The 17756-nt window shown below is 37.3% G+C and overlaps 1 protein-coding gene across 1 annotated transcript in view; it reads right to left on the bottom strand.

Moving 5' to 3' along the window:
* EML4 (EMAP like 4) overlaps window positions 1–17756 on the bottom strand; it is a 133953-nt gene that overhangs the window by 14719 nt on the left and 101478 nt on the right. The window contains exons 12-18 of the mRNA XM_090281209.1: window positions 17424–17558; window positions 17174–17309; window positions 8597–8748; window positions 6898–7023; window positions 6682–6813; window positions 5943–6010; window positions 692–780 (exon numbers count right to left, since the gene is read on the bottom strand). Of these exons, the coding sequence (XP_090137335.1) occupies window positions 692–780; window positions 5943–6010; window positions 6682–6813; window positions 6898–7023; window positions 8597–8748; window positions 17174–17309; window positions 17424–17558 (838 nt within the window). The remainder of the gene's footprint in view (window positions 1–691; window positions 781–5942; window positions 6011–6681; window positions 6814–6897; window positions 7024–8596; window positions 8749–17173; window positions 17310–17423; window positions 17559–17756) is intronic.

Here is a 17756-nt window from a genome sequence, read left to right as displayed (position 1 = left end):
GATTCTTTGGATCTCATATTGATCCAACAACTAACGGAATGTGTTTTTGAATATAAGTGAATGTCACTTTAACTCCAAGGGGAGAATGATACAAAACCATAATAAGGGGAAACGGAAATAGAATACTATAGAAACTTAACATTTTGAATGAAGTACAAAGAATTATTCAAACAAGGCTAAACAAATTTATCAAATTCTTATGAGTTGCTGAGCATTTCATTTAATTAACAAAACAATCATTACTATGTAACCAGTAACAATGCAACTAGATTTTAAAGAATTGAAGGGCCTGTAAAATTTGTGTATATTTATTATAATTTCTTTTATATTCTCTTGTATACAAAGAAAAGGTTGCTAAGTAGATGTAACATTCAGCCTAGCACCTATTTGAAATTCTAAGTATGTATAGTACCCCCCCCCCCAAAGAGGGGGAGTTGATTGCACTGTTTTCTGCTTTCAATTGCAAATACAGTTGTAACAGTTTGTTATAAAATGATGTTTGCTTGTTGATTCAAAATGTTTAACTTTAGCAGATCTGCAGTTTCCTGCAGCAGAATTTAATCTGATGTTGGGAGAAACATATTCAACACTTAACAACTCTAGAGGAAAAAGTAGCCAACTCGATTGCAAGTGAAAATATGCAGCCACAGAGAAATGCTGTGGACTCCAGAATGTGGGTAAATCCACCTACCTACTGAGTAGCGCATCACAGAGAGCTGTTCATTCCCATCTGTGTGGATAGAAACTAGATCTCTGGTCTCTGCATCCAGAACAAACCACCTGTTGAGAAGGGAAAAATTAAAAAATGTTCAGATATTAGCACTTCTAGGGAAAAAAACGGTTGCTGACCTTTTTCCCCTTTAATTTTTAAAAATTAAGGAATTTTACTAACGCCCTTACGTATGACATGTTTCCTACTAAGAAGGATGAACTCATTTTGCAAAATGTCAAAAAAATTACAGCATAGAAGCTGCATGTATCTAAGAGATACATTCATCACTACTACGTGCTAAAATGCAAAAAAATAAAAATAAAAACACTGCAAATCTGCATTCATCTTATTTATATAATAAAATACATGATTTTAAATTTATTTTCAGTTAAAATCTAGAAATTATTAAAGAAATATAAAAATAAAATAAAAATTTTCTTTTTCAAATAACAGAAACTTAGATATTGCTAAAAAATATACCAAGTCTTTTTAATTAATCAGAATCTTCAATAGTTGGCTTTGCAAAATGTTTATAAACAGTCATCACAAACAATATTGCTATGCTCAAGCATAAATACTTCTCACAACACTTGCAAAAATACTTTGATAAGCGACTCGTTTTTGATACACAGCACCCAACACATCTTTTCCTTTTTCTGCTTGTTGAGGAAGCTGTATTTATGGCTTAAACACTATGGCTTGACATTAGTCACATACAAATGTGCAGCCAGTCATGACCTTGAACCTATGCATCCAATATACGTAATAATATTTAAGTGATGGTGACTATGTACAGGATGGGGCAAGAGTAGGTTTACAGTTGTATGCAAAACACAGAATTTATTCTTATATTATTGTTTATTAGTTATTGTATTATTTTCCATACGAACAAATGTAAACCTTCTTTTGTCCCACCCTGTATAGTAGAGGAACTCTCATGAGAAAAATGAATGGTAGCAGACACAGGAAAACCTTTAGGGAGGCTAGGATGTAGGATGTTGGTTGGGCTGAACTCTGAGGGAAAGAAGTACAGCAGTCAGGCAGCGGGCGAGAGGGAGGCCTACGTGGGAGGGAGCATGCAGTTGTTAAGGTGGGAGAGGAAAGCGAGGGCCATTCATTTGGAACCAGCGATACTTCCAACACTTGCATACAGCAACGAAATTTGAGACAGTTTTTTATTCACATTTATAGAAAAAGTCAAAATATAAAACGCCTCCTGAGAGGTAAACCAATGACTTAAATCCAGCTACATAATAGATGACTCTTATCAGCCCTTTTTCTGAGAACACTGGGAGGGACAAATGGTGTTTCAGAAGAGCATGGCAGGATGTGGGGTATGAAGAAGACTGGGGACTAAGGAAGGACAACTAAAGACTGGACGACAGGGAGGAGGCAGGTTACAGGCAGTACGCATAGCTGGTTATAGGAGCGCAGATGTGAGAACTGCCTGGCTCAGACCAGGCACTAAAAACATTTGTAAAATGAGTAAATGAATATAAAATAAGTCTTGAGCATGACAAAAATCAAGTTTTAGCAAGAATTCCTTAGTTGTAGTGCAGTGTGCAGGAAGAAATGAATGGTTGGGGTTGCGAAAATGGAACAAAACTAGAAAAATCAAATCACTATCTTAATCTCATATAAAGGGATGGCACAAGGGCAGCAAGTTTTATTTTTAATTATTCAGATGGGAAAAATTCCACCACTACAATAAGCCAGTACCAGAAATCATAATGACAGTTCTTTTTCATTTTGAAGCTAATTATATAACTAATATTTGGAAAGAAACCATTTCTTTTTCAGGTTAAAATAAATACTATTCATGAGAGAAAAGCGCTTTAAATTTTTTTTAAAATATCATGTTTAGTGCTGTTATTTCATATATCTTAGTTTATTCAAGGTAGGAGATGAAAGACTAAAAGATCCCAACTGTTCACCTAGCAATGAAATCCCTCTCTAAACACATTTGTGACTGAATTTTAGTAACTTGTTAGCTATAGGTAGATCAGCTGTCTAAGGCTAGGAGGAAGTGGGCAGGAGTAATGATGAATGACTGCTAATAGGCACAAGGTTTCTTTTGGGTTAGTGAAAATGTTCTGTAATTAGCTTGTGATGATGGTTGTACAACCCTGTGAACTTATTAAAATTTCTTGACTTGTGTACTTTAAATGGATGAATTTTATGGTATATGAATTATATCTCAATATAGCTGTTAAAAATGAATCCTTACTATGCAAGGATTAGCATGTTAAGGGAGTACTATGTTCACTTGTACTATGTTCACTTAGGGCTATGCATTTAATTTTTTCCCTTAAAAATTATATTCGTAATACATTCTTTTAAAATTGTAGTTTTCTTTATCACTTTAATAATTAATCTCACCTATGCTTACTTCTTGATCATAAGAAGTAGAAGGTTTCTAGCCCAGACATGAGACATCTTTAAATAGTTTGCAAGTCACCTTTTCTGGATTATGCACAATTGGATGTGTGTTGCTTTAGACTTAAAAAAAAATTTTTTTTCTTTGCCCTAAATGTGACCTTTTTTTTCAGGGTTAAGGTTAGTGATAATAATCTGAATGGCTAAACTGAGGAATTTTCAGTTTTAGACAGTATAGTCAGGTATTCACAGACCCGTGTAAAAAATGAAAATGAGGAAGTTCTCCAAGAATCAATAGAATCTAACCAAGATGTGAAACCAAACACAGGATCTATGTCAATAATTACATCTCCCCTAGATTCTAAATACAGTATTCCCTAACTTATTGCGGGTATTACATTCTAGACACCCCCCACCCCGCGATAGGTGAAAATCTGCAAAGTAGGAACCTTACTTTATTTTAGTATTTATGTATATTTTAAGGCTTTATAAACCCTTCCCACACACTTATAAACCGTTCCTAGTCTCTTATTAACCTTTCCTACTCCCTTATTAACCTTTTCCACATTTTTATAAACACTACTTGTGTTCTTAAACATATTCTACTCTTAAACCTACGTAACTTTAACAACATACATATACAGTACCACAAAATCCTGCGATATACAAAAAATCTGCAATAAATAATTAAATATAATATTTTTAAAAATCCTGCGATACAGTGAGGCTGCGATAAGTGAACCATGATCTACAGAGGGACTACTGTAACCCCCATCTCCACACCAGAAAGGACCAACCGCCAGCACTTCTTATTTAGCTGACACATCACTCTCATTTATAAGATTCCTCCTCCTCACAACTCCTGGTTTAACAGTGGTTTAAGTCACTTAAATTAAGTGACTTTTTATTTTAAGCTTGTTAATAATGACTTCACACACACACACACACCCCTAATCCAATCAAGTGGTGTGTCCTAATGATTCAAATCCCTCTAGCCCTTACACTCCATTCAGTGTTTAACTCCTTCATATATATGGTAAATGCTTTTAAAATGTCAGCCAGTGACTTAACTTTCAAAGATAAACATTCCTTACAATATTTTTGAGTAATACTAATAACGCCATAAGCACCTCTCAGAGAGTACTGGTGGAATAATGGAAAGAGACAAGCTTTGGAACCATACAGAATCTGAGTTCAAATCCAAACTCAGTTACAAGTGACTGAAACTCTATGGGTCTTGGTTTCCTGTCTGTGCAATGAAGAAATAAATACTCTGCTGTATTCTAAATAAAAAACTTAGTACAAGGTCTATCATCAGATAATGGATAAATGGTAACTCATACTATTTCATTGAATTTAGCATTTGTGGTATCTGTTCAGCTGCTCAAAAATAGATTTGAAGTAAACTCCTGCATGGGTTTTCTGAAAACCCGTTCAATACTACAGATCAGGTTGTTTCTCACACTCTATTAATTTTTTGAGTTATAATAGAAAATAATTTCCTACAAAGTGACCTGCCATACACCTATTTGGACCAAGTCTAAGTAATAACCTAATACTGACACATAATTTGAGAAACCTGAGATAGCAGAGCCATCTATATTTGCAAGTTATCACCAATTACTCCTCAAGCAGCCTAATTCTAAAATTCAATTATTTCAGAACCACTGAAATAGCATCTCTAGTTACATACCCACATTTCAAAGTTTATCTTTTCTTAAATGTGTGTTCACAATAGTTTCACCTTATCAGGAATCTGCATTCCACATTTTCTATGGATTTAACTTTTGAAAATTGACTTCATATTTATCCTGCCTCTTTAAAAGACAAATTATTTGCGATGAGGGCTACTTATTAGCAGAGGCAATAAAATGACTCAAAACTATACAATGATAAATATACGTTACTTAATAACCTTGGAAAGGTACTATACAAGGTCTGCAGAGACAAGTAATTAATAATTTCAGGAAATATACCTTCATTATCTAGCTGTGTAGCATTCAAAAAGACAAGATGACAAAAGTTATAGCACAAACAACTTCATGCTCAATCTTCGCCAAGCATGGCTCCTAACAGTTTCTAACCTAGTTATAAAGTTTATTTTTTTATTCTGCCTCCATCCCTGACACACACTATGACATGGGCTGCACAAGGGTTAGAAATTTTTGTTTCGCACTTTGATGCAGCCTAAACACCCACAACAGTGTCTAACAAAGAGCTCAATAAAAAATCACTGATGACTGAATGAGGAAATATAACAATTAAAGAGCAACAAGCATATTTATGTGCCATTTAAAAGATTAGTTCTCCAGATCAGATTGCCAACATTCCTGAACAATGGTTAAACACTTCACCACTTCAAATTACTTAACTCATATTACTCTTGTCAGAGAAGGAAAGCTCTGACTCCAAAAAACCTCCGCTGCCTTGCGGCATACCTCTTTAGGGGAAAGGCTAAGGGAGTAAACCCCGACAGAAAATCCGGAGCCGGAGTCCCTAAGGCGGTTTGACGTTGCAGTCATCACCGGCAACTCCTGCGGCGCACCTGAAGCCAAGCTGTATTGACTCCGTCTTTCCCTTGGACCCTTCAGCTGCGAAGAGAGGGGGGGTCTGCTGCACGGGCAACAGCAGACCCTCCATATCACCCTGCCCAGGCTCTGTAGCTTCAGCTTCACTGGAGAGGACACTCCAGCGTCATCACAAGATGTCGATTCAACACGGGAGGAGACAGATACCGTGCCACTCCCAAGTTGGACTGCACAGCCATTCTCGGCGGTGCAGATAGACTCTTAAGAAGCTACACCATCGTCTCTCAAGACGGACGGCTGCCGACGATTACTCTTGAAGACCCTACCTGCCTGAGTGCGTTCCTATGGCCACCACTGTGCCACTTGGATGAAAATCTGCACAGTGTCCTGGTTCCTAGAAGAGAGACAGACAGCTGTTGGGAGTACATGAGAAAGTCTCCCTAGGTCTATGGGAATGGTGGCAAAAACATATTTGAAAATAACTTGTTTCATATGAACACTGAATTATAATCAACTTCCTTGTGGCCAAATGGAAATGAGGAGGCGGCATTTCAGAGCAGGAAGGGGTATGCTGGCAGAGCGGTGAGGGGCGAGGACAGCCAGCTGTGGCCAGGCAGGGAAATAACAGTAAGAATAACACCAAACATTTGTACAGTTCTTTCAGTCTGCAAAGAACACGTAACACACCTTTGGGCTAGAAAAGGTGGATAACTCAGTGGCATAGGGAGAAAATATAGTAGAAGACCAACTCAAAAAGGAGTCTGTCAGTGAGCAGCACTTACTGAAGCCAACTGCAACACCACAGAGGCCCAGACATTTCCATAACAATGCTCATAAATATGTAAATATGTGACATCTTGCTTTTACTACTGAAATGGATGGAAAAATGGAGCTTTTGCACTGATTTACTTCTTCAGAGTGGGTTCATGTTATACTTTGTGACTAAACACTCTCTGTTTACTAAACACTGTTTTAACCAATGCTGAGTTTTCTCCTTTGCTGCTCCCAACTGCTAGCCTGGGGCGTTTTTGTGGGGCGGGGACAATCACATTCTGCTTTACTCACATCTACGAGCCTGGTCCATTCCAGCCTGTGTTCCGCTGCGTTCCACATGCACACCTGTCTATCCTGAGCACATGTCAAGAGCAAATCTTTGAAGGGATGTGTAGCAAGACCCCAGAGCTCATCTGTATGACCCTGAAAATAAAATATACCTATTGTTATAAGAAACAAAGTAATCATAAAAAATATTCAGTTAATGGTTAAAATCACACAGTTTACCTGGACTTCTATTTGGAAGCCATCATTAAATGTTCCCCGTAAAATAAAGTTTCGTGATGTGCCTACTAAAAATTGATCTGCCTTTCCTTCTGCTACAGCTCTGATTGTTCCATACTGATCAGGAACCTTTAAAAAAAAAAAAAAGGTAATGTCACCATATACATACTAACATGCATTAATTACTAGCTGAAGTCTACATATATAGCTGAAAGAAATTAACTGGTAATAAATGCCAGAATTCCAAATTTGAAATGTTCAATTACATTTTATTACACAGAAGTTATCATGTATTAACATCCTTTGCTTCGGTTCATTTTAAATTTATATTTTATATAATTTTAAGAGTTAAGGGTTAGGAGGGGAGGAAAAGAAATTGGATTACATGAAGAATTAAGGTCTGGTTTTGCTACTTACTAGTTATGTTATTTGGGGTAAATCATTTAGCCTAAGACAAATTTCTTTACATGTAATATGGGGATAATGAATACAAGCCCTACCTACTCTTGACTGTTTTAAGAATCAAAATATAAGTACAGTGCATGTGAGATTTCTCTGTAAACTAAAAAGCAATATATTGTAAAGTGTTATAACTCCTTAATAGGACTCTTGGGAGATCAATCTCTTTTAATCCACTACACGGTACACTCGCAGTGAATGTTATATTAATATAATAAGCTCAAAGAACTACTCTTTCTGAAATAATGCAATTCTTTCTTCTTTATGAAGTGGGATCCAAAATTACTCCTAAAAATACAAAAAACTGAATTCTAAAAATAATCCAAAATTGTTAGAAATGGTAAGGGGAGGATGAACCAGATGGTATTAGCTTTAGATTAGAGGGTATGAATTATCTGTGAAGAAAAGAAATAGCATGAATTTAAGGCTGAGATAAAGCAATTCTTTCTTATCTATCTTCTTAGAAATAAAACGCAAGAGCAGTACTATCAGGGTCCTCTTTTTTAGAGATTTTGTCTAAAAACATATTATGTGTAGAAAACACTGAGCCTAAGTTCAAAATTTAAGTCACCAAAAAAAAGAGGCAATATTAAACTCTGAGATTTTTCCTTGCTTTGAGAATTATTGTTTTAAAATACAATTCTTAACTGTTTTACTTCCTGAGAACTTAATTCAGTTAGCATACCTTCACTGAGCACAAAATACCTGTCAGGTTTTATGGATACACTTGTGTCCATGCCATGAAGCAGACACATACATAGAAAGTTAGCTATTATCATTAAGCCCATTGTTGAACTGATTATTTTCAAGTTTTAAAACTGAATTGGTCATTTTGTATAGCTTGGTTATATTTTGGATCATCCCCCCGCCACCCCCAAAAGACAGGCTTTGGCCAGGTAGGTTAGTTGGTTAGAGTGTCATCCCAATATGCCAATGTTGCAGGTTCGATCTGCAGTCAGGGCACATACAAGAAGCAACCAATAAATGCATGAATAAGTGGAATGAGAAATCAACTTTTTTTCCCCTCTCTAAAAAATAAATAAAAATAAATATTCTGTGCAATTTTTTTTTATTCTTTCAAATTATTCTGTTTAATGATTGGTCCCCTTTTTTCTTTTCTTTTTGAGGAAATGAAAAGGCCATGCATCAATTTCCCAGAAAAGTGTAAGTTATCTTAATGTGAGACAGTAGACATTAGCTTAGAGGATTTAATATTTTATAATTTTCATTTCTCCATCCTTACCTCAATTTCTCTTTCAGCATTCAGATCATGATCCCATAGAATTATTTTTCTGTCCTTTCCTCCTCCAGTTAATAACATCCCATTTCTCATCTGACAAAGTGTGAACACACTGCCATCATGAGCTTTGATTTGTTTGCTGATCTGATAAACACCTAATATGATAAGGAAAAAATAAAAACACCAGTGATAACGTTTTCCATCACACTTTAGTGGCTTTCTGGAAGAAAACCTGAGCAGAACTCCAGATGTTCCTTTACTTAAGATGAGGTTATGCCCCGATAAACCCATTGTAAGTAAAAAATGCATTTAATATACCTGACCTACCAAACATCATAGCGTAGCCTAGCCAGTTTCTACTGAAATGCATATTGTTTCTTCACCACTTTTAAGTTGAAAAACTGTAAGTCAAACCATAGTAAGCTGGGACCATTTGTATACAGTGAATAATCAAAAGTGACAATGACTCAACAATCAGAAACCTATTTTCAATAAGTTGTACAAGACTGGTAGTGAAGCTTAATACAATCTTTTGCATTTATGTTAATATTTAGTTACCCTGAAAATATTTCAAAATACATTCTTAGAAAAGGGTAAAAAAGTAGTAACTCTATAGACAACAGACGATACTCAGAACTTTACAATCTCTTATAATCATTTTACACAATATTTAGGGTAGTCTTTTCTGATTTTAGAGCTGAGGACACAGAGGTTTAGAAGTGGCTTAACCAAGACCACAGTTTGCTAGTGACAAAGCTGTGAATAGAGCTCAAGTTTCTTCACTCAATGTTCTCTTAAGTTTGCAAAAAAGCTTTCATTTCCAGCTGAGGTAACACTCGTAAAATATAAAATTGGCAAACACTGGTGACCTACCTGCTCTACGAAGGACTACCCCCCTGATTTGCTAAGATACAGGGGACTGGAAAAGGCACTAGGGCAGAAGTGGACACTGAAGGCTTGGAACAGTGGCTCCTGACCAACCAGAGAACTATTTCAGTATTTAAAAAACTGTATGAATAGGACAGTTGAATGACAGACCAGCTTTCTTATACACTTATAGTGCTTTACAAGTACCCAGGGAGGGCCAAGGCAGGTACATTAAAAATATTTTAAGTAAAGTCCATGTGGAGATTAACACACTTTCTTAAAGGTGAGGATAATATTTTAGTCGGCGAGCCCCTTTATTATTTATCATGCCTTACTCAGAGAGGCTCCTTATCTGGCTAGTGAGACCGGTAGAGCAAGAGTAAAGCTTTTTGGAAGCTAAATTATCTTGCAGAATTAGTTACCAGGTTCAAAACGGCCTTGTTTAAATATGGCCAAAGTCGGTCAATAAATAGACCTTACATCTTTTAGAAAAATGAAATTATAAGTTTAAAAATTGTTCATTGAGGGAAATGGGTGAAGGTGGTCAAAGGTGCATACCTCCAGTTAGAAGTTCTGGGAATCCAGTGACAGTAGTAAACAACACTGTATTGTATATCTGAAAGTTGCTGAGATAGCAGACCTTAAAAGTTCTCATCACAGGAGAAAAAACGTTAACTGTGTGAGGCGATGGATATTAACTAAACTTGTGGTGAAATAATTATGTTGTATACCTTAAACTTATACAATGTTATATGTCAATTATACCTCAATAAACCTGGGAAAATGTTCATTTTCTAAAACCATTCATCCACTGATGAATGGATAAGCAAAATGTGGCCATGTCCACACCATGGAACATTATTCAGCCATAAAAAAGAATGTATGATACACGACAGGACATGGATGAACCTTGAAACATTAAGGTTCAAGTGAAAGTGTATGATTCTATTGATATGAAATAGGCCAACCCACAGAAAGCACCAGTAGACACATGGTTGTCAGGGGCTGAGGGGCGGGAGGGATGGGAAGTGACTGCTAATGGGCAGTGTTTCTTCCTGCGGCGATAAAATGCTCTGAAGTTAGTGGTGGTGGCTGCATAACTGTGAATGTAGTGAAAACCACTGAACTGCATATTTTAACAGGGGGAATTTTATATATAGCAATAAACTTGTTATTGAACTCGTTCACTTTTACTCATTTTTCTATAATATTTGAGCTGACATTATAATTTAAAAATTGACTAAAATTTGTAGGGCTTTGGTATCCTAAAAAAAACCTACAGCTGATTAAAAATTACTCAGTGTGAGGGTGCTGGTGGTAAAGATACTTAATAGATGGGTATGTCATCATGAGCGCTGTAGGAAGACAGAAAAGGGCTGGACTGATTTGGAGTAAAGCTTGTACAGTTTAGAACTCCAATAAACTTGGCTCTTGAGGTCGACTGCTTCAGCTCGCACCAACAGTCATCACTTAGAAACACTTTAAACACTGAACAATATAACTGGGTCCAGTAGGATAGCTAGCCAATTACCTATAATGTGTGACCAAGAGAGAAAGGACATCCGAGACGTGAATTTTCTGAGTACTGCTGGCTTTACTTGAGCATTGAAAGGGGTGTGTGTGATATTTTCTCACGCATAGTTAAATTAACAAGAGTAGTCTTAAAGTACTGTATAAGAAATTACAAAAAGCAGAGGTGTGGAGGTTCATAGACCTCCATCAGAAGGTAGGAAAATGAAATACAGGTTTCTACTTTTAATTCAGTTCTCCATACTTTTAAACATGACAGATCTTCTCAAACACTTAAGATCTTCCTCGAATGATGGAATGTTACCAAATAGAAAATAAAACCGAAGAACAAATGCTTCAGGGAGCCCGTTTTTCTGACATTCTAATTCAAGCCAAATAATGTTTGCAAAAGCAGCCAAGAAAAATAATTATGCTTAAATTTAAAAACCAATTGTACCTCCAGGTGTAATCACTGCCACATCCAAGCTTAACCGCAAATTCCCCTTTTTCTCTCATCTCTAACAGAACAAAGCTTCCATAAAAAGCAAGTTTACCTTGATTGCCAAATAAAGATGTTTAGAGGGCTTTCTGTGCCTGTTTAACTACAGAATCCAATGCCAGGGAGACTTTGAAATTTATGTTATATTCTTAGCACTGAGCAAATAGGACCATGTTGATTATTTGGAGAGCAGGTAAAATGGTGTGTTACTTAGTTACTAAAAGGAACTTAGATGTAAGAATAATGAACATTTTTATGGTGTTGTAGATACAATCAACCCCCTTCCCCCACTTAAAAATTATGGACTATTTAATATAATAAAAATTAAACTATTTCATAAAAGTAGGAAATAACAGAATACCTTGTACCCCACAAGAAACAAAAAATACAGAAACAACCTAAGTGTCCACTGTTAGAGAAATGAATAAAGAAAATGTAGTCTGTGTGCATATGCACATGGATCCATACATACACAATGGAATAAAAAAGAAGGAAATTCTGCTATTTTCAACAACATAAATAGTCCCTGACTACATGATGTTAAGTGAAATAAGAGAAGTACAAATACCACATGATTTCACTTACACATGAAATCTAAGAAAATGAACTTGTGGGAACAGAATAGACCGGTGGCTGCCAGAGGCCGGGGCGGGGAAAGGGGTAGAGGTAGTCAGAAGGTACAAGCCTGCAGTTCTAAGATGATTAAGCTCTGAGATGTAATGAACGGCATGGCGACTGAAGTTAGTAATACTGTATCGTGTATTTGAAAGTTGCTAAGAGAATGGATGTTAGGTTATGTTAATCATTTTGCAATGTATATCAAATCATGCTGCACACCTTAACTATATAATGTTAAATGTAACTTATAGCTCAATAAAACTGGGAAAAAAATAGAATATACTAATTACTTTGAAGATTCCTGTTAATTCATATTTAAGGTATAGAAGCAAGAAAATATACAGGAGAGCTTATGAGGCACAGAATACAGTTCTGGCTTGTCTCCTATACTAGAGTAAAAGGATTAGCTATGAAATTACACTTGTGCCATCCAAAAATGTCCCTTATCGCACATGACACCACAGTATACTCAAATTTTAGTTGATAAGACTGCTATGGATGCAGAAATGTCCTATTAGGGAATATACATATCGGATCAATTTATTGAATTTTTGACAAGACTTTTAAAATGGAAACTTTGTACTCTGTTGTGATCTGGGTTTATACATTTATTTCACTGTATGCACCAAATCCTTCCCAGCCACATCTACAGAACTGAAAACCCCTAATATATAAAGGAAGAAACAAAATTATTAGAAAGTTTGCCTATGACAGGGTCAGTCTTGCAGCAGAGCACAACACAGGCCATTTCACGTCCCAGTGGTCTACAAGATTAGACTTCCTGTGTTTGCATATGCCGATTTTCACTGCAGAATTTTTTCAGATGAAAACCAAAATAAAAAACAACCTCTGAAACTTCCCCTGCCTCTCCCACCTTGACATACATTAAGCTAATTAGAAGGGTACATTTACACTCAAACTCTGCTCAGGATCAGAGGGTAACATGTCAACAATTTAAGTCACAGTTTTGAAATACAATGTTGTTCTGGGCATTTCAGATTCTGAGAAGTGGGGAAAGTAGCTAATAAATATAGTTGTTCTAACATTCCTTTTCTTAAGAATCTTCAACCCACTGCCATTTTTGTGATATGTGAATTTTCAGCCTAAACTGAATTGAAGACTTATGATAGCATGGCCAGGGATGGAAATCAGGGTCATTAGTAATACAACTTAAGGATTAAAAAAAAGAAACTTCTTAATACATTTAATTCAACTGCAAAACTCAGAAATACAGTTGAGTGGGTATGGAAAACACGAATGTAGTATATCTTCTAAAATATACAGCATAAGAATCTTCACAATCATAAGACATCTACAATGCACTATTCAAATTCCACATTTCAGTGAAAATGGTGCTTTAATCAGTACCACTCATCTTCTACACTGACACTCAAAGGTAAGATTCAAGTCATTTCCTTAAGAAAATGTTTAATAAATAATTTTCAACAGTTAATAACATATGCCAGACACTGTGTTAGTCCTGGGAAAATCCACTAGGAAAGTCAAACATGTAAATTGGGTCTGAGCAAGGGAACATGGACTCCCTTATTTGTAAATCACATGTGATTTCCATGGTCTGATGCAGAGACTCCAGGGAGATAAAGCCAAGGATTACCCTATTTATTTGCTGAGACATGAGGAACAGGAGAGGGCACTGGGACAAAAGTAGGTACTTAGAGCAGTGGCTTCCACCAACCAGAAAAGTATTTTATTTTTTTAAATTATATTTTATTGATTGTGCAATTACAGTTGTCCCCTTTACCCCAGCACCCCTCACTCTCCCTCAGGCAATTCCCACACCATCGTTCATGTCCATGGTCATGCATATAAGTTCTTTGGCTACTCCATCTTCTATACTGTACTTTACATCCCAAAGGCTATTCTGTGACTACAAACTTGTCCTTTTATTTATTTTTAGGTTTTACTTATCTTTAGAGAGAGGGGAAGGGAGGTAGAAAGAGAGGGAGAGAAACACTGATGTGTGAGAGATATATCAACTGGTGCCTCTCACACACCCTTAACTGGGGACCAGAACCACAACCGAGGCATATACCTCAACTGGGAATTGAACTGGCAACCTTTCGGTTCCCAGGCAGGCACTCAATCCACTGAACCACAGCAGCTAGGGCCAATTGGTACTTCTTAATTCCCTCACTTCTTTACCCATTCCACCACACCCCCTCCCATCAAAACTCTGTATCCATGATTCTGTCTCTGTTCTTGTTTCATTTATTTTTCAGATTCAATTGTTGATATGTATTTATTGCCATTTTATTGTTCACAGTTTTTCTTAAGTCCCTTTAACATTTCATATGATAATAGTGTGGTGATGATGAATTCCTTTAGTTTTTTTCTTGTTTGAGAAGTTCTTTATCTGCCCTTCGATCCTAAATGATAACTTTGCTGGCTAGAGCAATCTCAGCTATAGGTTCCCACTTTTCATGACTTTGAATATTTCTTGCCAATCCCTGCTATCTTGCCAAGTTTGTTTTGAGTAATCAGTTGAGAGTCTTATGGGAACTCTCCTGTAGGTAACTAACTGCCTTTCTCTTACTTTAAAGACTCTCTCTTTATTTTTAACCTTTAGAATTTTAATTACGATGGTGTCTTAACGAGTGGTCCCCTTTGCATCCATCTTGTTTGGAACTCTCTGCGTTTCCTGGACCTGCATGTCTATTTCCTTTACCAAATTAGGGAAGTTTTCTTTCATCACTTTTTCAAATAGATTTCCTATTTCTCTTCTCCTTCTGGCAGGCCTATGATGTGAATGCTGGAATGCTTCAGGTGGTCCCAGAGGCTGCTTACACTATCCCCATTTTTTGGGTTCTTTTTTTATTCTTGTTTTCATTGGTTGTTTTTTGCTTCCTTATGTTCCAAATCATTGATTTGATTCTCAGCTTCACCCCCTCTACTGTTGTTTCCCTGTAAATTGTTATTTCAATTAGTGTACCTTTGTTTCTGACTGGATCTTTTTTATGCCGTTGAGGTCCTCACTAAGTTCCTTGAGCATTCTCATAACCAGTGTTTTGAACTTTGCATCTGATAAATTGCTTATCTTCATTTTTTTTAGTTATTTTTCTGGAGTTTTGATCTGTTCTTTCATTTGGGCCATGTTTCTTTGTCTCCTCATTTTGGCAGCCTCCCTGTGTTTGTTTCTATGTATTAGGTAGAGCTGCTATGACTCCCTGTTTTGGTAGTGTGGACTCCTGTAGAGTCCAGTGGCACAGCCTCCCCTATCACCCAAGCTTGGTATTCGAGGTGTGCCCTTTGTGTGGGCTGAGTACACCCTCCTCTTGTAGTTAAGCCTTGATTGCTGTTGGCATGTCAATGGGAAGGATTTACCCAGGCCAGTCAGCTGCAAGGACTGGCTGTGACCACTGACCACCAACCCCACCCTCTGTAGAGAATCAGCTGTGCAGGGGCAGGGTGGTGGTGCTCCAAGGTGGTCTGTAGCAGGCTCTTGGGTTTCCTAGGTGGTATAGGCCAATGTCAGCCCCCACCTGTGTTCCATCCAGGGCCACCCTGCCTGAGCTATAGAGCAATCTGAGATGACTGCTACTTGTGCTGCCCTTGAAGAGTCCCAAGTGAAGCCAAGCTGTGAATCTAGGCTGGCTGCTGCTAATGCCAGGCCTGGGGCCACTTAGCAAGTTATAGGGTGGAGGTGGGGGCTTGGTGATGCTGGCTATTGCTTCTTTGTTTGATAGGATTTAGGAAATTGTGAAGCATGAGCCAAGACCAGCCATTCATATGGAAAAGTAATGGTTAACAGTTTGGGTGGGCCCATAAACTGGGTGGGATGATCTTAACTTTTTTTCCTACTACCTCACTTCTGTAATTCTTGTAGGCTCTTTTCTGGTCATCTAACTGTGGAACAGACTGTCCTTGGCCTCAGAGCTCTTCTCTCTTACATGGTGAACTCAACCAGTCTTAAGGTTCTTATGGATAACTGAGAAAATCTGGATCTTAAATCCCTATGTGAATTTTCAATGGCTTAGTATATATTCGGCGGCAGCCGTCCGTCTCGAGAGACGATGGTGTAGCTTCTTAAGAGTCTATCTGCACCGCCGAGAATGGCTGTGCAGTCCAACTCGGGAGTGACACGGTATCTGTCTCCTCCCGTGTTGAATCGACATCTTGCGATGACGCTGGAGTGTCCTCTCCAGTGAAGCTGAAGCTACAGAGCCTGAGCAGGGTGATATGGAGGGTCTGCTGTTGCCCATGCAGCAGACCCCCCCTCTCTTCGCAGCTGAAGGGTCCAAGGGAAAGACGGAGTCAATACAGCTTGGCTTCAGGTGCGCCGCAGGAGTTGCCGGTGTTGACTACAACGTCAAACCGCCTTAGGGACTCCGGCTCCGGATTTTCTGTCGGGGTTTACTCCCTTAGCCTTTCCCCTCAAGAGGTATGCCGCAAGGCAGCGGAGGTTTTTTGGAGTCAGAGTTTTCCTTCTCTGATGTGCCCTGACTGGAAGATCGAACCAGCGACACTTAGCTCGCAGGCCGATGCTCAATCCACTGAGCTAAACCAGCCAGGGTAACTTAGTATATATTAAACTGAGAATAATTATAAAACACTACTATTTTAAAAATCTTATTTCATTCAAGTTGGCTCTTTTTTCTGTTACCAGTTTTACATGACAGATTTATTCACACTACCCTGAATGCCTCACATTCATGTCCATCTGTCTGTTTTTGCTTTCAATGTTTCCATAAACTGGGATCAAAGTTCCATATTTTTTGTACTCCTATACATTCACTATGGATTACTCTTAAAATATCATTTCTTCTGTGAAGGCATCATAAAACTCAGATCATCAGGGTAATTTGTCTCTTAATCTTTATACTGTTTAAATTGATATATATCTATATCATCTCTTGCTAATTATTTTATATTAGGTTATAGATGCTTAATGGCTGAGTAAATATTTTAATTTAAAAGAGTTCATCATGAAGAACCTTAAAAACATGAGGTATGTTAGTGGTTCTCATACTGTTCCGCTGCAGCTCTCTTCTGGTCTGGGTATGAGATAGGACTGCAAGAACTGTATATGTAAATTAAAAAGGAATTATGTTAATATCAGAGTACTGTACCTTTAGGTCCTTTCCCAGGTGTGGGTTCTACAGTAGTTTTGCTCCATATAAGTAAGACTCCACCTGAGTCTCCAGTAAGAACATCTCCATTCCCCAAAAATGCTAAACACTGTACAAATTTTGGTTTTTCATATTTCTACAAAGAAACAATGAGAATTTTCAGTTTTCCCTTTGACATGGTGACTTCATGCTCACTCAACAATTAAACAATCAAAGTTTTATAATGAATTTGTAACATTCTGATCCTTACCCCAAAAATTCCCTGTTTTCTTGTTAGAGAATTGCCACTCCAGGTCCAGAAAAAAATATGAGATTTACCACATGTTATTATGATATTTGCATCTGTTGGATGGAACTCCACAGCCAAAACAACTTCATTTGTTGTCTGTGGAAAGAGAAATGAAGCCTTAGATGAATGTATATTCTTTTCTCCATCAAGTCCCAATTATAATTACCGATAATGAAAGCTAGGAATACATTTTGAGGAAATGCCTTTTTCTTCCTAGACTTGTTTTCCTGAACATTTTTAACAATAAATTTTTATAACAATCATTTAAATGTGATGTCTTTATACTATATCATC

The sequence above is a fragment of the Furipterus horrens genome, unplaced genomic scaffold, assembly GCF_987537825.1.
Source record: "Furipterus horrens unplaced genomic scaffold, mFurHor1.1.pri manual_scaffold_6, whole genome shotgun sequence".
Taxonomy (NCBI): domain Eukaryota; kingdom Metazoa; phylum Chordata; class Mammalia; order Chiroptera; family Furipteridae; genus Furipterus; species Furipterus horrens.
This window is presented reverse-complemented; position numbering and strand designations above follow the sequence as displayed.